At 28.2% G+C, this 26,671-nt stretch overlaps 3 protein-coding genes across 4 annotated transcripts; 2 read left to right on the plus strand and 1 right to left on the minus strand.

The window, feature by feature from the left end:
• Positions 1-2,627: 2,627 nt before the first annotated feature.
• On the minus strand, positions 2,628-4,170 carry LOC101503429 (uncharacterized). Of its 2 annotated transcripts, none has more exons than XM_027332813.2 (2): positions 3,452-4,170; positions 2,628-2,967 (listed from the first exon to the last, which is right to left on the minus strand). In XM_027332813.2, the coding sequence occupies exon 1, from the start codon at positions 3,967-3,969 to the stop codon at positions 3,454-3,456; it is 516 nt and encodes a 171-aa protein (XP_027188614.1). In that variant the 5' UTR covers positions 3,970-4,170; the 3' UTR covers positions 2,628-2,967; positions 3,452-3,453. The 2 variants fall into 2 exon arrangements, with proteins under 2 accessions (XP_027188614.1, XP_004485896.1); XM_004485839.3 differs by having other exon boundaries at positions 2,628-3,038; positions 3,452-4,169.
• An 11,058-nt stretch (positions 4,171-15,228) lies between these two features.
• LOC101504095 (peroxisome biogenesis protein 7) lies at positions 15,229-16,598 on the plus strand. Its single transcript, XM_004485841.4, has one exon. It carries the CDS (start codon positions 15,389-15,391, stop codon positions 16,343-16,345), a length of 957 nt encoding a protein of 318 aa, XP_004485898.1. The 5' UTR covers positions 15,229-15,388; the 3' UTR covers positions 16,346-16,598.
• A 3,267-nt stretch (positions 16,599-19,865) lies between these two features.
• Positions 19,866-22,622, plus strand: LOC101503767 (low-temperature-induced cysteine proteinase-like). The gene is made up of 5 exons (XM_004485840.4): positions 19,866-20,418; positions 20,837-21,069; positions 21,356-21,493; positions 21,623-22,114; positions 22,315-22,622. Exons 1-5 carry the CDS (start codon positions 19,950-19,952, stop codon positions 22,459-22,461), a joined length of 1,479 nt encoding a protein of 492 aa, XP_004485897.1. The 5' UTR covers positions 19,866-19,949; the 3' UTR covers positions 22,462-22,622.
• The last annotated feature ends 4,049 nt before the right edge of the window (positions 22,623-26,671 follow it).

The raw sequence follows: 26,671 nt of genomic DNA on the forward strand, positions 1-26,671 counted from the left end.
ATATTTTGACAAATCTATTCAATCATATTAATTTTTCTCTTTAATTTAATAATTTTTTTTATGTTATTAATATAATTTACTATTTTTTAATTAGAATTATTTTTATTATTCTTATTATTATTATTATTAATTTTTATTTATTAAATTCGAATAAAAAATATGAGAAAACTGTTAACAAATTAAAATTAAATTACTAATTTATCTATATAAAAAAGTTATTAAAATGATATAAATGTATCTATAAAATAAGAGAGAATTGCTAAAATAATATAACATGTTATTTATTTTGTCACATTTAGTCAACCGTATTTTTTTCTCTACAATTCAATATATTTTATTTGATTTTATTAATAGAATTTTGTTTTTTAAAAATATTTTTATTATTTTTAATTTACTAACTTAAAAATTATTCAATTATTAAAATAAAATATTTGAATCTTTGTACATGGTTTACTGCATCAATTTTTTTTTCGCTTTAGGTGTGATCTCCTGAGAAGAAAAAAAAAGTAAGACAATATATATTTTTGAAAATATAGAGTATTTTGGTGACTAAATAAAATGATATTTAAATAAATTAACTTTAAGTATCTTCTAGATAAATATGATAAAAATTGTTATATTGAACCTAAATGTATATGTATTTTATATGTATGCGTATGAATATTTTATTTGAAAAAAATGAGTCTTTTATTTTGTAAAATATTTCATATTTTTATTTTTTAAAATTTTTATTTTTTAAAATTTGTATTTAATTATATCTTGATGACATGCTCTTAAAGATAACTATCATTATAGAAATAAGATGAAATATTAATCAATAAAAATATATTTTTTTAAATAATAAAAATAAGTTTTGTAATATTTTTATTATTTTAAGGAATATAAAAATTATTCACTTTAAAAATCTCTTAGTTTTTCAATAATAAAAATAAAATCAAACACAGATATTATAAAATAAAAACTTGAATTATTTTAACAAAGTAAACCAACTTTTACATTAGAATGAAATTTTTGGTAATAAAAAGTAGAATGAAAAGATCAAGTCAGCTTCAATAAATGCTTATACAGAGTGGCAGTACGATACTTAGCTTAATTTTTATCAATTATTATCAATGGATAGTCACATTTTCAAATCAACAACTCACCACATCATTCTGATTTATTTGTTTATCATGTAACTCCATTCTCCTTAGCAAAACCGCAATAACATAACCGTGACGACACACAATCTAAAAGAAAAGTTTTTAGCAATAAACTATGTTCAAAATTTAATATTCATTTTCATACTATACAAAAAGAAACTCCGGTAATTAATATTACAAGCTAAGAGAATGTGAGTGGTTTAATTTTGTTGGTGAAGTTTGTATAGTGAGATGAAGTAATGGCGGAATAGACATAGGTAGAGAGTACAAGAAAATTCAGACAAGCAAGTTAATGAATTCACCCGATAGCACTGATTACATTGACACACTCGTATACAATAAGTTGGATGGAAAAATATTAATGTGTCTCTCACATCTAATTGTCATGGACTAATTTGTATATTATATTTCGTTACAAAAATATTGTATTTGTTTATTATATTTTGTTGTGGATTAAATTGTGTCGTGTCGAATCTATTAATAATTAATTTAGATATTTAATTAGTTTTAAATAAAAAAAACGCATATATGCGTTTGGATCATCTAAAATCAGAATCAGCACAAGAACCATGAGCTTCTCTCAAGGTTCAATCATCTGCCATTCAACCAATCCACAAGATAAGTCAAACTCAAATGTGTTGTAATCAATCACCTTTACAGGATGCCATGGCCACTAGCTACTATAACCTTATAATTGCTAACTCATTATTATACAAAATTGTTTAAAGGCATATATAGCCCACAAATAATTTAGTGTAAAGTAGCAAACCATCATTGCATATTAGAAATGTGGTGTAAAGTTAGCACTTTGGTGTGGCTACTTTCAATTCCTTCAAACCTCAAACTCATCTACTTTGGTCTTTTCATATTGTTTATCCTTCAATTTTGTGGGGAAAGGACACAGTGGCTTTACACTGCATAATACTCATTGGTGAATCTGTACACCTTCTTTTAGGTGATCTCAAAGTTTTTTTTTTCTTTTATAAATATGACATATTAACAAATATCTCAAATACATTTGTTAAAAATATTACTTTAAATTTTTTTAAGATATTGAATACACAAATCCTAAAATTTTATTTTATTTTTTAAATATTTAATAAATACTTCAAAGACAGTTATTAGTATTTTTCTTTAAAATAAAGTTATATCTACTTGAAATATTTATTTAATAAAAAAGTTAATTTCACCAGTAGATGGAATGTCAAGGTGTAAAAAATATTGCATTAAAAAAGTGAAAGTAAGATATATGAACAATGATTTGATAAATAATATTAACAAAAATAAAATTAGTCATTTATTTTTTATTTAATATTTATTAAAAGAGATTCTAATGATTAAATATTACTATAGTTTTTACAATGATTATAAATTATTGAAAAAATGATTAATATTAATTATTTATAAAAACTGAAAGAAAAAAAACTAAAGAATCGACCCAAATATGAAGAAAACAAACAAAGAATAAATATAAGTCTAAACAAATTATACCAAAAAATATATATATGAAAAAAATTCAACACATGGAATTCAATTCTGTGAAGGATAAGAACTTATATCATAAGGGTATGGAAAGTGATGGAAGCATTATGTCATGCTCTGGTGTTAAAGAATGACAGACACCAAATGAATATAGAACAAAGCAGAACACAATTGTTTTTTCCCTGTGTGAATAGAGGAATAACAGTGATCAACGAAATGAAATACTCCAATGGTAGCTAGCAACAGCATAACATGAACCATGTCTCAATCACATTCTATTATCATTATTATCCGATACAGATTTCCAATCATTTTTTTATCTTTCCATTCTTCAACTCCGAACCTTCCTTCATCAAAGAATTAAAAACCAAAACAAATTCAAACTCTTTACACACTTCTTGCCTTATCCCTTTCCTGAAATATTACAAATTTATAACACCCTTTTGATCAATTACATACCCCTCTAACTAAACACTGATGAACACAACCTCAAAATCATAACAAAAAACTTCAAAAGCAAAAAAAAAATTATACAGCATCCAATTACTTCTACCTCTTACATGTATATATGATCTACAAATTTAGTTTCAACTTTCAAAATAATCTCTTCCTTCAAATCTTATAAACTCTATTCAGACCTTCAGTTTTAACACAGACCAAACGATCGATTTATTTTCTTTATTTATAATAAAAAAAGAAAGAAAGAAAATAAACTTTACTAGTATGTTCTTAAATAAAAGAAAATTGATGGTTGAAAATATATTTAATTTAATAAAAACATTAAAAGTATAATACATTGATATGGAATTGAACAAAGAAATTCAAACCGTTAAAGATGATTTGGTGACTCAGAAATGCTTTCCAAGTGAGGTCTCCAAACAGCAACACGTCCTCTTCTTCTCTCTCTCTGACTAGAAACCTTTTCAGACAAAATCTCAGTCAAGTATTGATCAGAAGAAACAACAATGGTAGCAGCAGCACTGTTCCCTGTGTTGTTGTTAATTCTTCTCTCGTTCTGTTCCTTTCTCTTCTTCTTCCCCGAAGAGTTTTTACCGCGGTGATTTTTCTCCGGCGGCGGTGAAGGTATCGGCATAAGAAAGTAAATCTTACCGCGTTGAAGGTCAGCATCGGGAGGAACAACAACGATCTTAGGAACGACACCGTCTTGTGTTGAAGGTGAAGAAGGTTTCTTGAGAACATGTTTTGGATATGCTTTCATGATTTCACTTGCTTTGATGCTTCCACTGATTTCTTCTACACGACCGTTACAGTGTACTATTCGAATCACGTCAAGTGCTCCACATGGTAGAATGCAAGATATGCAACACCTTATGCTGTTTCTCATCACTTCTCTCTCTCTCTTTTTCTATGTTTACATCAATTAATCTCATAAACAGAGAGAGATTAGAGTGTGTAAATATAAGAGATATTGATTTCGATAATGTGTTGTATTCTGTTGCTGTTTTCTTTTCTCTTCCTCTGTTTTAGTTAATGGAGTGGGAATCAGTCACTTAAAAATATTATTTCATTTCTACCAAATTGATATGCATTTTATTATTTTCTTTATACCAAACCTTTTTTTGTCCTTTAAGCCAATTGATTGGATGCAAATTGATAATGTGCTTTTATTATATTCGAGTTGATGGGATACTTATCGAGTTTTATCCCTCGTTAAAATATATTTTTTTAGTTTAAATTCGAATTTTTAGAGTAATTTCTTTTGGACATTAAAGTTTAAGAAGAAAAAAATCCCTTAATTGTACTTTATTTTTTATTTAAATAAAGGGACTGAATGAAATAAATAAAATAAATATTTTTCAACTATAAGGAAACTTTACTGTGATGTTGGATGTGTATCCCTTCAAATAGAGAAATGAAAATGTCATTTAGTGGTTGTGATTGCGACATGATTAGGATCAAGTAGTCTAGAATGAATACATATGTGAACTATGGTGCTTATCACCATTAAATTCTCTCTTCCGTCTTATGGTCACGATTGAAGATCTATCTGAGTTATAACGGGCTGTTACTCCAGTTTCTATACTTGTAGGCGACTTATCTTAATTCAGATCAATCTAAATTTGCGTTGGATTAGATTTTATCGATGTTTTATGGAAATATTATAGTTTGACTTATTTTTGGACCAAAATTCGATTAGTAGAGTATTTTTTTTTTCTTCTTCTTCTATGTTTGAATGAAAGAGAGGATTATATTGATTATTTTGCCTATGCTAGATAGTTTTGGGATGAAATTGATGGTATGAATAATTAAAATGGCAAAAACACTCTGTAGTTTGGCTTTTGATTGATTATTATTCAGGGTCCCTTAATCTTGTTCACCTCTTGACCCTGACCACACACACACACACACAAACTCTTACTCAATAGATGTATTGGGTTAGGAATGGAAGGTTGGGATACTCATAAGCGACACATGCTTGTAGTGAATGATGGGGACTGTTTAGCAAACAAAAAACTTTGAACCTTTTGATAGGGCTGTCACTAGATGTGCGTGTATCAATCAATGGTTGACACTTGTCGGCCAATAATGAAAATTTACAACAAGTTTAGGTGATGTAGGGTCAATGTGAGAGAAAATAAATATGGAATGGGATAAAGAGGGGGCTGTGAAAATTAGATGAATTGAGAAGGAGATCTTCTTTTGAGGGGTTTGTGAATTGTGATGATCTTTCAATTTTCCCAAGCATGATCATGTGGGTTGTGGTTTTCATTGGAAAGTGAAGTTTGATGGATTTCACACTTTATTATATCTAATGGAGTTTAGGTTAGTGAAGTGCTTTAATTTGACTAAAGTAAAGGTGTCTGTCTACTAGCCATACCAAGCTAAATCAACCATAGTTGTTCACATGCTCTTTTCAAAACCCTTTCACAATATTCTTTCTTTTTATTTTTTGGAAAAACACAATATTCTCTCTTTTTCATACATGGTATGTATCATTTTCGTCATATTAATTTCTTTTAGTACCATATAATTTGTTTCACATATACTCCATCGTTCATTTTTAAGTGTTTTTTCTTTTTAATTTTTCATTTTCAAATTTCAAAATAGTATTAATTGTTGTTTTATCAGAAATATTCTTTAATATTTATTATAGAAAGAAATATGTATAATAAACAGTTAAAAATATTATAGATAAATAATTTTATAAAAAAATAACAAAATTTATTAATGAATCTCATAATTTATGCCATATATGTTTTGAAATCTACTTATTAATATTTTAATTTACTTTTACTTTTAATTTTTTTTCAATTTAAAATATTAATTAAAGTATTTTAATTAATATTTCCAATAAATTTGAAAATAAAAAAGTAAATTTTAATTTTTCTTTTATCAAAATATTCAAATTGCCATTTTACAATTCACAGCCTCATTTTACCATTTTTTTTAAGTTTCCAACTTCCTTATTTAATTTCATTTTATTTATATTAATGTTATTTCTCCATAAGCTTCCCTCTTTGTCTTCATTTTCCTTTCTCTTGTCATCATCTCATGCCATCAAATATTCCTTTTCTATTTGATGTTAACTTTTGATGATTTGGATGGTTTTTATTTTTGGTTGTATCGATTTTTTTTAATTAAAAAATTGTTGGTTTGTCCCAAGAACTTGTTATTTTAGGAAGAAATGGTATTTTAGTGTGACGGACTCTAATCGTAAAATTCAGTTTGTCTCAAAAAGCCTCCCGCTGGAGGTGCTCTTAGCGCAGTGATTTTTTATTTTATGTTTTGAAATTTAGAAAATCTAAATTACTTAATAATTATTAACAGTAATCACCGGAAAAGACAATTGTTTCAAATCATACATGTTGTACAATTTTCTATGGTTCAACAATACAGCCACGAGAGGATGGGTTACCAATATAAATTAGATGAATATACATGGCAATCTAAGATTGGGGTAGTAGGCAACAGGGCTAAAATGGTTGGAATCGTGATTAACGATAATCAGAGTGATAATTAATAGTATTCATCAATAGTAGTGGAAGTGGCACTTGATCACCACCACTCCCTGTGGTGATTTGAGTTTTTTTAGAAAATTATATTTTCAAATTTAGTGAAAATTTAATATAATTTCATTTTATCGAAAAATGTTTTATTTTTAAAATTATCTATGAAACCCAAAAATTCATTATCCTCGAGGCTTTTTTTTAACTATCAAAAAACAAAGGAAGAGTACTATTGTCTATTGCTCTATTATATGATAGTATTCTTCTATCCATTATTACCACACGGCTAATTCATTAATTAATGGTCATTTTGAGTAAGATTGCATAAAATAATTAGTTTTTTTTAATCAAATTACATCTATATCTATAATTGATTTTTAAAATTTGTATATTTAAATTATGGCATTTAACTATTCTATATATTTTAGATATAGTTATTTATTTTTTTAATTGATTGTTAATTTTGAAGTCCATATATATATATATATTATGAACTGAAAAATTTGTAATTTTCTACAATTTATTTTACGTGTTTGTAAGAGAAAAAAAATTATTTGTATTTTTGTAGATTAAAAATTTCAAACAACAAAAATGAAATTTTTCCAAATGACGATTGATAGAAAAGAATCTTAATTTTTTTTGAGAAATTTTTTGAATTTTACCAAACAATTTTTTCATAAAAAATAATGTCAATTTTTTTTCTCAAAATTTTGAAATTTTCTTCCAAACAAATTTTTTATAAAATAAAGTTAAGATTTTTGTATTTTTTTAAAGAAAAGATTTTCAAAATGATTTTTTTTTAAAATATATTGATTTTAAAATTGACCCGGTTTTTAATTGATTTGTAAAATCAAATTCAATTGAAGGATTGATTATAAAAATTTCAATTGAAAATGATTGATTATAAAAAAAAATTATAGTGATGTAATTGATTATGTGAATATAATCTCGACGAACAACCTTACTTGTTGAGTAAATAATGACTACAACTACAAGTGATTGAGGTAATCTTGTAAGGACGTGAGTTTAATGGCGTTGATATGATTTGTATAGTTAATAATAATATCATGTTGACTGATGTATGTGGTCCTCATCATAATTGAATATCCAAAAATAGAGAAATTTCCAAAATGACGAGAGGCAGTTAAAAGTATTATTTGGATGATTAAATTGGTGGTTAATTTATAGAAGTAGTTGTCAAATCTCTAATGTGGCCCTTGCAATTAATAGGTACAGGTGTAGATGTTAGTGGGAACATGTGAAGTAAGGATGGGTGGGACGAAATTAAAGTTAGAGTTGAGGGAGGGGTTTGATATTCTTCTATTTATGCGGACCCGTACGAATAGAATATAGGGTGCTCACTTAACTTCTTATTTAAGGAGAGGACGAAATCACTGCATAACAATTTATCACAAGATATGCAAATTGGATCCATGTGCCGAAACAACAGAGAAAGAGAAGAAGAGAGTCAATTTAATGCAGTGGGTCTAAATTTTAAATTAATTTTTTTATATTTTTTTTGGTGAAAGAGTGCAGTAGATTATTCATTCATAATAATATAGTAGTGTACATTTAGTGGGCTATTAGTGTATGTTTGGACGAGAGAATTTTATGATAATGCAATTTTTAAGGTAGGTTAAATTTTTAATATTATTTTGTTTAAATAATAAATTTAATAAATTTTTAAAATTAATGAATTTGGTGAAATATTTTATTAAAGTTAAATTAAGAAAGTTTATTGCATTAAAAGAATTAAAATAATTTCAAATATTATTTAAAATAAAGGAGTTTATAATTCTCTTTTTACCTTATGAAATATGAATTTTAACATGGTCTCTAAATGTTTACCAAAATTTAAAAGTCGGATCCTATATATTTTAAAAAATTGGTCCCAATGTTTTTTCCCAAAATTTACAGATAGATATTTATAAATTTATAAATTTTGTAAATTGATCTCTCAAATTTTTAAAATTGCAATTTGAACCCTTATTTTTTTTACTTGAACCAATTTTCTTTTTATATTTATATTTTTGCCTAAAAACTTTTTTAAATTTATTAATATATATATATATATATATATTAAAATTTTCAATAATTTAATTCAAACATACACTTCGTCTTTTTTGCCATTGTATTGTCCAAAAAGTCGTGGTTTATTGAGTTCAAAGTTTTTGCATTTATATACATTCAGAGATACATTTAATTGTAAAGATAAAAAATATGTTAGTTAAACGATTATGTCAAATAATGATATCTTTTTTCTATAAATATATTAATATGAGTACAAGAGATACTTACTACAATGAATAATTATACATTTTAAAGACGAAAAAGATGACTAACTCGCTAATTTGCAAACACAAAGTTTAAGCTTCTATCCTCCTTGTTAGTGACCCAAGACCAAAACACCTATTTGATGTTACCTACCACAATCTCCAAATTTGCCACATATCCTTTGAACAAAACTTAATTTCTTTCCAATCAAATGCACTTTCCAATCAAATGCACAAGTAGTAGCTAACCACACTAAATAGAAACCTTCAACTAAATTCTTTTTCTTTCACCAAAGAATTAAACAACTATAAAAGTATCTACCATTTCACTCCCCAAATCCACAAGATGTCAATCAAGCCAATTGAAAATACATATCAAAATCCCTATTGTAAATTTGCACGAAAAAAATAAATGATTACGAGTTTCAATTTCATACCCGACTTTGTTCCACTAGTAATTAAAAACTATGTTCTAACTATTGTGTTTGATTATACTCGCACAACCATTTTCAAAATCTTGTTCACCATTGCTCGCCTAACATTCTCATATTTTGCAACCTCTTATGTTGCATGTGTGCATTTTTTCCTCTCTCTTCATCGCAATTCTTTAAAAAATAGTCGTTTCATCTATATCTCTTAGTTTCTTACTTTATTTAGTTTAAAATGACAAGAAAATTAATTTTATATCACATTTGAATCATATTTGACTTGATAGTTGAAACTATCAAATTGAATTTGACGTGACTGAGAAAGCCTCGTCTTTATTGTTATCTACTAAACCTCTAATCACATATGATGGTCTTGATTACTTATACTTCGACTTATCCTAAAATTAGATATATTTTTTTGCTTATTATAATAATAACGATGGATGAAATAATTTAAAACTCATAATACAATGTAGTCCATTGTCAAAAATAAAGAAATATGAAATATACGTCTATTTATACCTGACTCTAGCTTTAATATTCCACGAACTAGTTGAGGAAAATTAAAAAGGAAAGTGAAATTTTTCAAGCCCAAGAAAAAGGTTGGCCAGTGAACAATAATTGATTGAAAAACCATAGTCGTTATTGATCAAATAAAAAATCATAGCCGTTATTGATCAAATAAAAAATCATAGCCATTTGTTAGTGGACAATTTTAGAGTCTCTCAATTTTATTTTATTTTGACTTTTTAGAGTCTCTCAATTTTCCAAAAGGACATATCACATATGATATTATTTTAAATTTTTTCTTTTTTTTTGAGGAAATATAACTTTTAGAATTTACAATTTAGTATTTTGGAAAGCAGAGAAATCTCGAGCATTATTGATAAGACTGGTCAGAAAGGCTCCAAATCCAGCAAGCTGAATCCAATCAAAGTCATTCAAAAAATCAAGGTATTATTCATAATTGGTTTGCCTTACAACCAACTTTTTTATTTTATGGTCAGCTACTCTTCCATTCATAAAGTTTAAAGAAAATAAAAATTGGTAATACTTTTGTCTAGAAATGTGTGTGGATATATAAAGAACAAACTCCCAAGAGATAATAATAAGACAAAAGGACAAGAATGCAACAACCAAGACATCATGAACTTTTAACACATTCAAATTGTTATTACTTAGTAGTAAGAAATTTCAACAGTTGGAGTTCAAAATGCTAATCTATAGCAATAGGAGAAAAGGAGGTGCAAGGATAGCGATGTGGGCATGTCAGCCATTTTAGCTTGCCCCTGAATTAAATTCTTAAATTAATTCATGATATTGAGATTAGTCAATACTAAAGACCACAAGAAAAACAATTGGACGGTTTTTACCTGAGGGTCACATCAGATTGGTAGAAGACTTTAAATGTTGATCGAGTGTGTTATTCATTCACAATACTTCTTTTAATATATAGAAAAAAGGCTGACACAATTTTTATTTTTTATTTTTGTTGAGATTTTTTATTAAGATTCTTGCATTCCACTCAGACGTCGGTGGTCATAAATTTAAAATAGATGATTTAAATATAAATTTAATATTGTAAATTATAAAATAAAAATAAAAATCAAGAATTTTTGAACCATCACATATTATTCGATTGTAGAATATAATTTCCAAAACAACGTAGAAATTATAAAAGAAAATAATTTGATCTATTTGTTTTGTATTAAATGTCAATTTATAACAAAATTATCTTAAAATAAGTATCACCACTAACTAAAGTAGACATTACCACTTGAGTTGGCATGCCAATCAAGAACCACATTAAAGAGTGTTTTGGATGAAATTTTTTAAAAATGTTTAAATGTTTCACTTGAGTTATATATATTTATAATTTTTTTTTTCTTTAGATAGGGTAATTTCTTATTTAATTTTATCCATTTTTATAAGATTAAAATATTTTGGGATAAAAATGCAAATATTAAACGAAAGTTGTGCATAGTAAAAATGTAAAAAAAAAAAATTAAACGAGTCTTGAAAATTTGTAAATTTGAAGAATCAATTTTTAAATTTTAAAAAATTTATAGGGACCCATTAATGGTTGAGTGATATTTGAATTTTCTTAAATTTATTTTTAACAAAATATTTTGTGAAATTCATTCATTTTAAAAATTCTTTAAATTTTTCATCAAAACAAATTAATTTATATTAAAAATTTTAAATTACCCTCCAAAATAATATTATCTCATAAAATTCCATCATAAAAAATCTCTAACGTAGTCCCCTTCAGCCACAACTTTATGATAACCCAAAAATCAAGCGAAAATTAGAGTGTCAAATACATATAGGGATGATAATTAGATCCAGACTTAGTGGGTATCCACACAAAAAACTCACAACGGGTATGATAAAACTTTACATAATGGGTATGGCGCACGAGGACGGATAATTATCCATAAAATTAAGCGGATATGAGTGCGGATATGAGCACTATAATACTTACCCCGCTTCGCACCCTCACTTATATAAATATATTATATTAGTGTTTAGTTTAATTAATTATTTTTATTTTATGTTTTAACATTTATTAATATCATTATATCACTACAATATATATAATCGAAAGATAAATGCTTTCAAACTTTTTAAGAATTTGATTATGATGAATAGATAATATGTGTGACTTTATAACTAAAAGTTATCTCTTATTAATCGTGACTTTATAATTATACTTGCAAATTCCTATCAATTGTTTTTACAGATTTCGAATAATATTATCGTATGACTTGCAACATCATAAAATATTATTATGGATATTTGAATGTTTATTGTAAAGAGTATTCATTTGAAATGTTTTGAGTTATAAAATATTTGGATTTATAATACTTTATGATTGAATTTAAGATACTTCGATAATTTGTAAATTTAATCACAATAATATCATTTATTTATCGATATATTTTTAGTTAAAACGTGAATAATACGTATGGATACGGACACTTATGTATCCAAATGTAAAGATACGAGTATTAAAGTTGATACTCAAGAGGATATAAACACGAATATAAGTATTTTTTTAAACTGTGGATATGAGACGAGTATTATAGTACCCTATTCAAAAGGAGCCATTGCATCCTTAAGCTTCATCCGTACCAAAATTTAGTAAAGCTTCAACTAACCAAATGGCATAAGCTAATGTTAGTTCAAAATTCAAATGCCCCACAAATTATTCAGCGATCGAAAAGCATCAACAACATTCACTTTATAACATAACTAAGAGGCCGAATACTGGTCAGAGGGATTTTTTGGAAAATTGATTAGATTCCACTTTCACATAAGTATTCATCACCATTTTGTAATTAACTACTATACTCAATTCTTACAAACTATCTTGACAATATCAATAGTTTTACCTTCAAAACAATATATGTTGTGAGATTTCCAGGGACCATGACATAAGGATACAACATAATCACTAACCTTTGGAGGAGAGTGAAAAACAATATTTTGAAGCCAAACAATGAAAGGAGTACAAGAGTCCACAAATACCCATGTAAGAGTGAAACAAGTATGTTTCATCCAAATGCAACCTCTATAAACATTATCAATATCTTCCTCTTCCACCTTTCACTAGGAGCAAAAAGAATCCACAATCACACATTTTTTATAATAAATTTCTTTGTGACCGACGTACTATTATGCAAGATTTTCCCAGCCAAATAAACATGTTTTAAAATAGTTCGAAGCTTCCATAATTTTGACCATAATTAATTGTAAGCAATACGTATAGAACTCTATTAAAGCTCATATTCATCCCATTTTAGAATAGAGCCATAAGCACTTTTAAGAAACAAAATATTTTTTCGTCCATCCTCAAAACAAATGACATTATGAGTTAAACTTAATTAAAAACAAATTTTTCATTCATTGCATTTTGTAATTTCTTTTTTCGATTGGTAACAATTATAATTTATTATGAAACTTAACTTCAGCAATGCAAAAAAATTAACAAATAATAAAAAATTGAAATTGAAAATTTGGAAAACATACTATGTATTAGACAAATGCCCTGTATTAATAAAATAAATTTAATTTATATGCATTGTCAGTATAATATATATTTTATACAATTGATAAATCATAACTAATCATATAAAATAAAATACAAAAATATATTTCTTTTTTATATCGACACATTTAAATAAATAAAAAAATCACTCTCACATAATATTCGACATATTATCGATCCTAAAAAAATTACAATGAAACTCACATAATTTTGTTAATTGTAAAATTTTAAATTTCAACTAAAGTAATCGTATGAAATGTCTTCAAAAGTACTTATAAACAAGTGGTATTGTTGAAGGAAAACAATTAATTTACAGTGGTAGGGAAGTATTAGAAAAGGAGTGCAAATAACAACTACATAACAATTCCCAGTTACATGTTCGGTCCATGTAAACATCTGCATTTTTTAAAATGCTACTTGATTTTTAAATCATGTAAACCCTAAACTATAAAATACCAAAGGACTGATGATTGTATAACATTAAACATAAAATTATTTTTTAAACAATTTTTTTAAACGCGACATTCAGTAACAAAAAAAGCAACGATTCCTTAAAATAAACAAAGGAGCAATGATATATTTTATTTTATATTTTTGAAAAAGTTGGATAAGATTATGATATTATTTTTTTAAAATTTAAATTTGAGGGCTGTGTTTGATTGAACAAGAAAAAATAAAAATAAAATTATGAAAGAGATGAGAGGCCGTGGAGATATTTTTTATTCAAAAGATGAGAAAGGAGGAAAATGAATTTTTTTTTAATAATTTTGTATTTAATTTAAAATAATAAATATTTTTAATGATTTTTAAATAATATCGACTTCTTTTCGTCACTTTCAAATTCCAAAAATGAACCAAGAACAAAAATTAAACATTTTTTTTTGTTTTCATTTCTTCTTAAAATTTAGATCAAACACATTTTTTATTTAAAATGGACAAAATACATCTCGTAATATTTAAGTTACACGAAAATAATATATTAATTTTTTTTTTGTAACAAGTTAATTCTTTATTTTTTGAGTGTCAGTTCTTTATGTTTTTAAACGTTTACACCAATAATTTTTATTTCAAATCAATAAAATTAAAATTCAAAATTCTTTTAATTTTTTTTAATAAATATATAATTCTTAAAGGATTTTTCATTGTAATAGTTATAAAAACATAACCACTAAATCAAATTTTAAAAAAATAATTAAACAAAAGAGAATTTAAGTGAGATAGATTTTTATGGTTATTGAAATTAATTTATAAAATCATCTCAGTTTATATTATGAAATCACATGAAAGTTTACTGTGTTGTTATTTATATGATTGATAACAAATCTCATATTATTTTTAAAATCTCTAACTAAAAATGATTGAAATTAAAATATCACTAAAAATAATTCAACATTATAACTTTTATGAATTTAAAGGACTATCTTAATATAAAAAAATTTAAATAATTAACTTATGTATTTTGTCTTAAAATATTACTTATTTTCCTTTTCAAACTCGTCCAATCAACCTCACCGTAAATGTAACGTAGCATTAGACATATTTTGATCTTAAGATTAAGATGAGACAATTTTGATTCATTAAATCTTGATTAATGATTGAGATTTGTGTAGTAGTTGTATATCTGAATAGTGATGAAAGAGATTAAGATTGTCTGCAATAAGAAATGCAGGCAATTTAATGGGATAAACGATTTGGCTTCTGAATTTTAAAGTAGACAGTTGAAATTACAAAATAATTCGTTAACTTAAAATAATTTTGATCATTAAATTAGATGGAACGAGTGAGATGTATCACTGCGGGACACGGTAAATATAGGAAATCCAATTAGTTAACAGTGACATATTTTTGATGTAAAAGCGATGAAAACATTGAAAAAGCAGTGGAGAGGTGATTAAAGGGATGAAACTAGACTAGCCTTCAATCTTTGCATTGCATATCAATCTTCACAAACATATGACGAATCTAACAGAACCAACCTCAGCCGCATAACATCAAACACCTAACACTCACTCTTTCACCTAACCAAACTTCGATCCTCAATACGATGCCGGTTTTCAAAACCCCATTCAACGGTTACTCCGTCAAGTTCAGCCCATTCTACGAAAACCGCATTGCCGTCGCCACCGCCCAAAACTTCGGCATCCTCGGTAACGGCCGTCTCCACGTCCTCGAACTCTCCTCAAACCCCACTCTCCCAATCTCCGAAATCGCCGCCTACGATACTGCCGATGGAATCTACGACGTCACCTGGTCCGAATCTCACGATTCCATCGTAGTCGCCGCAGTCGCCGACGGCTCCGTTAAACTCTACGACCTCGCTCTTCCACCCACTGCAAACCCTATCCGCTCTTTTCATGAACACACTCGCGAAGTTCACTCCGCTGATTACAACCCCGTCCGTCGTGACTCTTTCCTCTCTGCTTCATGGGATGACACCGTCAAATTATGGACTCTCGATCGTCCCACTTCCGTTCGCACTTTCAAAGAACACGCTTACTGTGTCTATTCCTCCGTTTGGAACCCTCGTCACGCTGATGTTTTTGCTTCCGCTTCCGGTGATTGCACTCTCCGAATCTGGGACGTTCGTGAACCAGGTTCCACCATGATCCTTCCCGCACACGATCACGAGATACTTTCCTGTGATTGGAACAAATACGATGACTGTATTATTGCCACAGCCTCCGTTGATAAGTCGATTAAGGTTTGGGATGTTAGAAACTTTAGGGTTCCGATTTCTGTGCTTAATGGGCATGGGTATGCTGTTAGAAAGGTGAAATTTTCACCGCACGTGCGGAATTTGATGGTGTCTTGTTCTTATGATATGACTGTTTGTGTTTGGGATTTTATGGTTGAGGATGCTTTGGTGAGTAGGTATGATCAACATACTGAGTTTGCTGTTGGTGTTGATATGAGTGTGCTTGTTGAAGGGCTTATTGCTAGCACTGGTTGGGATGAACTTGTTTATGTTTGGCAGCATGGAACTGATCCTAGAGCATCTTAAGAGGGAAGGTACTAAAACTTAGGTTTATTGAGAATTTCCAATAGTTTTTTAAGATTTAATGATTGTTCTAAGGTTCTAGTGGTTCTCTCTTGTTGTATCAATGTTGAGGTGGAACATGTATACAAAATAATATAATACATCACTTTCATTGGTTTGTTCTCTGTTGTATATTGATTTTGATAAACTCAGACATGATTTTATTGTTTATGATGGTTCGTCAACATAATTATTCCCATGATGAGTTTTGTTTCAATTTTTGCTACTTAAAGAATCACTTGTTTGTCTGTTATTATCAGTATGCTATTTGTGTGTTTTTTATTTTTTTTTATTGTCGTTATTTTTTTTGCATTGGATTATTAGATCTCCCATTCCTTCTCTGTCATCCAGAACATGCTGGTTATATTTATAATGTAGAGATTAGGTTTCCATTGTAGTTGCTGATGTTACTAACAATTGGCGTGATGTTTCTAGAATTTCCATGCATTTTTTGAGGAAATTCTTCAGTTTGGGTGCTTTATTTATGTTCTTTTCCCTAGTTCTTTGATGTGTAGGCCTTGTGATTTGTACTATATCAGATTCACAAATTTTCAATGTTTTCCTTCTCGGCTGGGCTGGATTGCTGTACTTGGTTGTTCAATCTACCAATAGTTTCTGCCTCTACTAACATTGATCCGATAATTATGTTTAGAGGCTTTGGATTTTTTATATGTTATTCTTTCTTTTGCAACTTTTTTTTATGCTCAAATTGTTAAGAACTTTAGATGGAACCTAAAAAGAAGAATGATCGTTGAAACTTCCATAATTGGCAAGAAGCAAATGCAAGACAATTAAGTTAAATTTTGTTCCTAACATTGGGAGCTGAGTCACCCAAATTACAAGTTTTACCAATATTAAATGCTCTACCATTTTGTGTAAGTTTAAATTGTTTGGAATTTTCACTTTATGATCTATAATGTACTGTAATACTGTTTTTTGGAATTCTTGTAAGTTATTTTATATCCGAGTGAATATTTTCAAGTAAATTGTGATGTTAGAGTACTCAATATTTCTTTGCTCATTTATATGAGCATAAGTAACAGGTTATATATTAGTACCTTGGTAAGGTGCTTTGGAAGGTTGAAAATTGAAATAGTCAGGTACCATGGTGGGTTAAGTACCACAATGGGTGGATATATAAACCTTGTTTAGATATCTGTATCCTTTTTGAAATTGAAATCTATAACCAATATCTTTTCAAGTTTGTAATAAAAAACATAAATTTCTTATGTCCATGCTGGGTCATATATCTCTTATCTGAAACACCAGATACACAAAATATCTTTATAATAAGCATTGGTGTGAGAGTGAGTATTTTGGAGGATGATTCAGATCTAAGGTTAAACTTTGAACGAAAAGAAAAACAGACATTTTCTGTGTCTTTGTGTAGGTTGACTAGTGACTTGCAACAACTAGCCTGTCAAAAGTTTAAGGAAACCTGTAAAGCATTTTAACAATAATAATTGAAGATGGTAGCCCATATGTCTGCATTGATCTGATTAGTATTATCCTGCTTTAGAAACGACAGGTTAGAAAAAGATATTGTAAAATGGTTATTTAATTGATAATCATTTGTAAGAGAATTAGAATTCTTGACTAGTTTTTCCAACTGAAGTTTAGATGAGATGCCACATTGAAAAAGTCTGACCGGAATAATCCCTACAGCTTCAGCATCAGAGCTCTGTTACCCTTTGATACAAGTAGTATTTCATTTCAGGAAATAAAGGGAAAGTCTCCTTGATTACAACATTGGAGAACCTTGAAGGTCTGCAACCTCCATGCCCTATGATTCCGATGCACTTGCAAAAGATAATATATTTTTCATCGTCTCTCTTCCTCTTATATACATCGCAACCTAACCCTCTAATGAACTCAACCAATTGTTTCCATCTAACTCTTGGTAGGGTTACTAACACAACTCACCTTGAGTACTGGCATACGCTTTAAAAAACTGTGGGTACTAGAGTAATCTTCATAAGCTGTGGTTGACTAGCTTTTGAATTCCCACTTCTTTTTCTTTTGACAGAAGATTATGAATTTATACATCTTTGTCAATTGAGTTTTTCGAGGGTGTTCAGAAAACTAAGAGAAGGAAGGAAGATATGTACTCTGTAATTGTTGGCACCTTGTCATATGTTTATGAATGAATTTGAGACTACTATAATGTCAGGGTTTTTAAACCTTAAACTCTAGATATCATTATCCTGTTCAATTTATTTAGTGTAGTTCTATTCAACCTGGGGCAGCTGAGATGACATTTTAAAAGGTGTTTAACCAACACTTTGATTTTGACATTGTTGTTCATTTTATACTCTGCAGTCCGGATCATTATTTTGAGATGTATTTTGACTATTTTCCCTATCTGTTTACTCTCAGTTTGAAAATTGTGGTTTATTCTTTATAAATTCAACTTGTTAAGATGTAAAAACTGGCTAATTACTGTGCCGATCATTTCAGTTTTATACGGTTAACTAGCAAAATATCTGGGCATTCATATGGGTCGCGAGTTGTTGGTTACTTTTACTGAAAAAAACTCATCTCATATCACTTGAACTAAAAGGTGCAATTTAAAGAGGTACATAATCAAAATGACAGTGACCAGCTCAAGATGTGACTGTTCTTGCTAGAGGTACATAATCACATTTATTTGTCTTTTAAAAAACTTGACCATGAAGTTTGTGATATGTTGAAGTAAACCTATACAATTATCAATAATAGTACCAACTCATGCATCAATCTGCGTCCAATTTGCGAAGTTAGATATCCAACTTCTGCCTTCAATTCACCGCCAGAATAAACACTCGCTTTATCCAATGAGCAAGCAATGTTATATGGAGACCTACTGCTTCACGTTCCTTAGCTTGCAAAGAGGTTTGAATCTAGATGTATAATGTGGAAAAACTCAAATATATAACAAAAGAAAAACATTCTACAAGTTTTTTTTTTTTTACAATATAAAGCAGGTGATATAGAAGCATTTGCCTCCAGTTCCTTAATCATCCCAAGTTATGTGGACTTGTTCCAAGATGTTTTGTTGTTTCATTCCAATTAACTTTACTTGGAGCTAAACATTTCCATGAATTTTCAAGAGTAATTATTGAGTGTGGTTGTGATTGTCATGTATGACTCTCTATCCACGAGAATCAACTAATCGAAGCAAAATATACGAACACTCCATGTAACATTAAGCTGCTTCAATTTTCAACATCACATAGAGGAAAAACAGAAAATAAACTCGAAGTATAATCTATCGAAAGCTTACCATATACCGCAACACTTTCAGATCTTTCCGCAGTCCTTCTAGAAGGACGTTTGCATTTATAGCTATGATTCGCCAGCACATGTGATACATACCAATCAGTTTCACTAACCTTTGACTGTGTTTCAACAACCAGTCAACAGTTCAAGGTTATTCAAGTTTGAATCTTTTATCATTGCTGTTTCAATTTTTACAAAATGCACATTCTTCTTCAGCTGACTGGTAGCTTAATCTTGTATCCAATTGTTCACTTTATATACAATACTAAAATGGATCAAATCAAACATCATAGATAACCAATACAGAAAAATGGGTTCCCATCAGAAAATTCTATTGATTCTTCTTACTCTCATATGGGGATTTATATGTTATGGTATCTCAAGTGAGTACTCCATATTAGCCTTTGACTTTGACACTTTACCTTCAGAGGACCAAGTGGTTGAGCTTTTCCAACAATGGAAGAAGGACCACAAAAAATTCTACATACACCCAGAAGAAGCAGCTTTAAGGTTGGAGAGTTTCAGGAGAAATTTGAAGTACGTTATTGAGAGGAATTCAATGCGAAATTCTACCCTCGGACACCGTCTCGGATTGAACAGGTTTGCTGATATGAGTAATGACGAGTTCAAGAGTAAGTTTATTTCAAAGGTGAAGAAGCCGACTAGTAAGAGGAGCAATGACTTGTATGTTAAGGATGAATCATGTGAAGAGGCAGCCTACTCTTTAGATTGGAGGAAGAAGGGAGCTGTGACTGGTGTCAAGGACCAAGGCAACTGTGGTGAGCTTCCATATTTTATATATCATACAAAGTTTGGTTATTTATATTTTTTTTCATTTTCTATTTTCGGTTGGTGATTTATGTGTTGGAAATTTAATCAAGAGTGATATAGTACCTGATAATTTGGTGTTTGTCTGAGGAGTAGTAAAGTTAGACTAAAGATTGTTTTAGTCAGGGTTTTAACTTAGGTTGTCCTGAAGTACTGAAACTCATGAAATACTTGAACCCAACCAGTTGGTTAGAGTGATATGGTCTAATTTGGGTTAGAAGGGATTATGTGAAAATATTTTAAGTGTTAATGATTCATATATTTGTTGTAATGTTTTGGGTAAGTCTACCTCAATGGAATTCCCTTATACTCTTTTGGATTTCCATTCTGCATATTATGAAAAGTTTATTTTTCTTTCTGATTTTGTAGGTAGTTGTTGGTCATTCTCTTCCACTGGAGCTATAGAAGGAGTAAATGCAATAGTGACAGGGGACCTTATAAGCCTTTCAGAACAAGAACTTGTAGATTGTGATTCTACTAATGATGGGTGTGATGGAGGCTATATGGATTATGCTTTTGAGTGGGTTATAAACAATGGTGGAATAGATACAGAATCTAGTTACCCTTACACTGGTGTGGATGGTACCTGTAATGTCACCAAGGTCTTACTATTACTATTATAGCCCTCCTATTTCCTTCCTATTCATTTTTGCATTGTGACAGAAGGATATATATACATATATATATATATGATGATTCTGTTTAGCATAGTTCTAAAGGTTTTAAAGGTATCTACAACCACAAGGTGGCCACATCTGTTGCATTTACCTACATTTTGCTGCAATATTACTATTGCGTCGGCAACTACTGCAATTTAGAACCATACTAGTGAGCTCATGATAGAAATATCTAATTTATTGAGTGCTTTTCTTTTCCCCCTTGAATTAGGAGGAAACCAAAGTTGTTACCATTGATGGCTACACTGATGTGGCACAATCAGATAGTGGTGTATTGTGTGCTACTGTGAAGCAGCCAATTAGTGCTGGAATAGATGGCTCCTCATTGGATTTTCAACTATACACTGGTGTAAGGGTTAATTAATACTAGTGTTAAATATATTTTTAGTCTTTTATAATTCTCTTGAATTTCGTCTCTATACTAAAAACTCACTTTTCAGTCTCTACAAAACAAGATGTTTGTGTTTTTCTTGAACAGGGAATATATGATGGAGATTGCTCAAGTGATCCAGATGATATTGATCATGCAGTTTTAATAGTAGGTTATGGATCAAAAGGTGATGAAGATTACTGGATTGTAAAGAATTCTTGGGGAACAAATTGGGGAATAGAAGGGTACATTTATATAAGAAGGAATACTAATTTAAAATATGGAGTTTGTGCAATCAATTACATGGCCTCTTATCCTACCAAAGAGTCCAGTGCAGTATCTCCAACTAGTCCTCCTTCACCACCGTCTCCGCCATCGCCATTGCCACCTCCACCACCTCCTTCTCCTTCACCAAGTGAATGCGGAGACTTCTCTTATTGTCATGCTGATCAGACATGTTGTTGCAATCTTGAGTTATTTGATTTTTGCCTTGCTTATGGTTGTTGTGAATATGAGAATGCTGTTTGTTGCACTGGTTCAGAATATTGCTGTCCTAGTGATTACCCCATTTGTGATATTGAAGATGGACTCTGTCTCCAAGTAAGATATAAATCACACACTCAAACAAAAATAAATAACTCCAAATTTATTAAGAAATTTAGTTAATTACTGTTAAATTTCTCTGTCTCATAAAATAATATGTGCATTCTCAAAAATACTATTTATTGAAACTTGTTATATGAAAATAAAATTATTTGTTAGTTGTTATTAATATACTAATAATAATTTGTGTTGTGTAGAACTATGGAGATTTAATGGGAGTGGCTGCAAAGAAGAAAAAGATGGGAAAGCACAAGTTTCCATGGACAAAACTTGAACAAAAAAAAAAGACACATTCTCCTCTTCAGCTAAGCCTGAGGAGGAATGCATTTGCTGCAATGCGTTGAATCTGATGGTTATAATAGTCAATCCCTTGTGTTGCTTTGCTTGCATTTTCTCTATATTATATAAATATTTAATTTTCTTCTTTCTGTTAGAAAATTCTCCTTTGTATTTGTGGACTAGATTATTTAATAAACTTAAGCTCAAGAGAAGCATAATAGAGTAATATGAATGATGGGTTGCTCTTAAAGCCCAAAAAAACATGGCAATATCTTGGAACGGTGTTTCCATAGTTAAAAAATTAGATAAAAATACTATCAAAAACGAAATTCCAATAGTGTTTTTTTGTACTAGTAAGTAAAATTTGAGGTTTTATGTGTTTTCAGCATTTTTGGATCAAGTTGTTGAAGATGTGAGAAAAATGTCTTACCTCTAAAATGTGTGTGGCAGACTTAAATCAGGGCCAACCCAGCACCTTATGAAGACTAAAGTAAAACTATTAAAAGTGATTTTTTTTTAAAATTAATAAATAAATTATTAATATTTTATTTAATAATTATAGAAAAAAAATATTTGATAGAAATTATGGTATTTTCAAATCCATCTTCTTTATATTTTTCAAAAAATAAAATAAAACATTTCAATTGTTCTACAAAAACTGATATAGAAGATTTTATCAAATTTACATAAATTAAAAATATTAATATTAAATTTATATAAAATTTTATCATTTTCAATTTTTAGAATATTAGAATACAAGTTCTTAGATTTTTTTGTTAATAATTTTTTTTTTTTAGCGAAACCTAAAATTCAAAACTAAAAATAAAATCAAAGCAAGAAATAAAGAAGTATGGTCAAAATGAAAGTACAATTATTTTGCCGTGTTTATTAAAATTTCATTAGAAAGTTTCACTATGAGATTTTAAGAGACTTATTTTATTGAAAGACAATGTCTTTAATATCATAAGATGTTGTTTAGTGAAAAGGGATGCCCTTAATACCAAAAGATGTTTAAATTTGTATACTATTCTAATTGGTACATTCAATACAAGTATCAATTTAAATAATGATTATGATAAAAATTGAAAATTAATTTTGTGTGTGGAAGCAATGGAAGCATTTTTTTTTTAGAGAAGTTTAAAAACTTTTATAATATATTATTGAACTTATGTTTCGTATAAAAATTAAAACAAACAATTATTTTTTAGCGAAGCCTAAATCAAAGGCTTTTCCTTTCTCTTGGGCTGACCTTGACTTAAACCAAAATACTTTTGCATTAATTTATTAGAAATTCTATTATTCTTTATTTAACTTTTAAGCCTGACTCCAAATTATTAAAACTCTAGTTTTGAGAATGGGATGGTGAAAAAAAATAAAATTCAGAGCTACTGTATGTATTATAGCAGGAACATTATGCCGCACAAACTGAAACCGCAGGAACAACAAATTATAAACTTTTCTTTTCAAAATACTAAATTATGTACTAAGAGTAGTTAAACATAATCTTGTTTTGACCATAATATTGGTTAGTAAACACTTGAAAGTTGGTTAATTAATATATACTCCATAATCTTGTTTTAGGCATAAAATCTTTTTTTATAGCAAAATCCTAAATCATGTACTACTAGATCCCAATTCAACAACATTCTTTTTCACCCCTTTTAGGTCTTTAGCATTCAACAACAACATTCTTTTTTTATCATAGCCAAATACTAAGTTATGAGAGTAATAAAATTGCCACAATAAAATTATCAATGTTGTCTAAAAGGGTTAATAGAGAATCTCACTTTCTTGTTATTTATGAAAAGATTTAGTATCATGTAAAAAATTCAAGTATTTTCAATCTTGAATGAAGTTTGAGAATTGGGGTATCATGAATTATATCTTAGTAAGAAGAAAATTATAAGGTGATTATTTTTATAATTCTTAGAGTAAAAGACTCTTGTAAAGTAATACACGTATCGAGAGTTGAGATATATATCGTTGTAATTTTATTTGAAATGATAAATAAATTATGTTGAACTGCCCTTGTGAATATAGAAAAAAAGTGTCAAATCTGGTATATTATTATGTTCTCTATTTATTTTTGTTGTGACTTAATTCTTGGCATGTGCATATTTTCAACTTCAACTTCTCTCTCTCTATGTATATAAAAGTGTTATCATAATTTTTTTAAGTACATATTATCTCTAAGTTAATTTTTTTTTTTATCTTTATTGACGACACTATTTTAAAATATTATTTCATCATAAAGATAAAAGATCGTGTATACATGTAATACATGTTTTTTCATATATAATTTATCAATAATAAAAATTTTATAACAAAGAAGAAAATATAGTGAAATATAAATTATATATAAAATATAGAATTGAATATATTTTTAATTCTTATAAAATTACAAGTTTTTAAATTTTGTCTCTTTAAAAATAAAAATAAAACTACTGACTTTTTGTCTTTGTTTTACTTTGTACGGGAGGCTTTTATTTTTTGGTAAAGAGAATTTTAAAATAAAAACTAAAATTAAATATAAAATATTTATAAACTAAACTTAAAAATCGTAATTTTTAAAAAAATTAAAAGAAATGAAACTAAATTTGAATATGAATCATCACTAATATTGATATTGAATATTCTTTTTGACATTGCAATGAGTAGTTGATATATATCTCTCCCCTACTAAAAGGAAAAGAAAAAGGAAAAGTGTCTCCCGTAATGGTAATTAAATTATTGTGTATCTATGAATATGGGAATATACCGAATAATTGGTTGTTTGACATTTGGTTGAAGCTCTTTGTGATGCACATGGTTGAAGCTTAATTGAAGTTTTAGTTGTTTATGCGAGAAAGAGGCACGTAGGTAGTGTACATACAACTAACTATAAGAGTCAAGAATGGCAGACAACAACAAACGGAGGACCCATTCTTCGTGGGACATACCCGCCGCTTCCCGCAATCCAAGGGGAATTATCAATAATCTATATAATGGATCTAAAATATTTTTCATTTTTCTTTTTCAACAATTTCTTTTCGCCCGCGTTTTCTTTTTGACCATGATTGATTAATTTACGTGTTGTTTATGCCATTGCTCTTTCGGTGAATCATATTTAAATCGCCAAATTTATTATAACAATAATTAATTAACTTAATTTATTAATTTAATTGTGTGAAATAATAATTTAGTCAATTAAGTTAAGAGTATAGTAGTTTGTGACAATTCAGTATATTTACAAAAATATATTTTTAATGAATCAATAAAAGACCTATATATTAAAACCAATAATTATCTTTTTATATTTAATTGTGGTAGGTTGGTGATGCAATTAAAAAAAACAAAGAGATTATATTATCTTCTACTATATTAAATAATATAATATTGCTTGTATCAAAGTAAATAGTCGAAAATAAATTATTTTTAAGTGTTTAAAACGTCTGAGTATGCGTGAGACAACAATCCTCCCTCCTCTAAATTTATTTCATAAAAAAATAATATTAATGAACGAGAATAATATTAAATTTAATTGTAGTTTTTATTTTTTATTTTTATTCATTCACAAAATTAGTTTATTTATTTTAAAATTTAGGTCTGATGCCTCTCTTATTTTTTTAATTAAAAAATAATTATGTGATATATTTTAAAAGATGTAGTATATAATACATTGATATTAAATAATTAATATTCATAATATTGCAACCAAGACCATTTAAAAACTTCAGTTTTAATTTATGAAATCATTTATTTTTATAATTTAATTAATATATATCTTAAATCATAATTTTTTAATTAAAAAATAAAACAAAAATACTTTAACTATTAATTATTAACTTTTAAAATAAAATAGTTAATTTTATAAATCAATAAAAATAAAAAATAAAAGAAAAAATATAATTAAGTCTTAAATAATGATCAGTCTAAATGCATGATGAACTTTGTGTTAGAGGAGAGAGAAAGGATGGTTTTATAGGAACAGTCCACAATCCACCGTCCAATTTATTAAAAACCTTTTGAAGTTGAACTCTTCTCATGTTCTCCACGCTACGTCCGTGACCACACCATCACTTTATATTTAATGCTTCTCAATTTCACCTTTACTTCAAAAACTCCTCCCACTATACTATTTCAATCTTCAATACTCACTCTATTATCGTTTATACAACTCCTATATTTGTATATTTTAAATTTTAAAATTTTATTTTATTTTTTAATTTTTTTTTATTGAATGAATAATATATCACATCAATTATATCAATAACTTTATTTCTTTCTCTTCTATAT

Source organism: Cicer arietinum, chromosome 1 (assembly GCF_000331145.2).
Source record: "Cicer arietinum cultivar CDC Frontier isolate Library 1 chromosome 1, Cicar.CDCFrontier_v2.0, whole genome shotgun sequence".
NCBI classification, from domain to species: Eukaryota; Viridiplantae; Streptophyta; class Magnoliopsida; order Fabales; family Fabaceae; genus Cicer; species Cicer arietinum.

Excerpts from the sequence above, each read along its gene's own strand:
- LOC101503429 (XM_027332813.2), bottom strand. The coding sequence starts at position 3,969 with ATGAGAAACAGCATAAGGTGTTGCATATCTTGCATTCTACCATGTGGA.
- LOC101504095 (XM_004485841.4), top strand. The coding sequence starts at position 15,389 with ATGCCGGTTTTCAAAACCCCATTCAACGGTTACTCCGTCAAGTTCAGC.
- LOC101503767 (XM_004485840.4), top strand. The coding sequence starts at position 19,950 with ATGGGTTCCCATCAGAAAATTCTATTGATTCTTCTTACTCTCATATGG. Across the intron at positions 20,419-20,836 it reads CAAGGACCAAGGCAACTGTG|GTAGTTGTTGGTCATTCTCT; the intron begins GTGAGCTTCCAT and ends CTGATTTTGTAG. Across the intron at positions 22,115-22,314 it reads AAGATGGACTCTGTCTCCAA|AACTATGGAGATTTAATGGG; the intron begins GTAAGATATAAA and ends TGTGTTGTGTAG.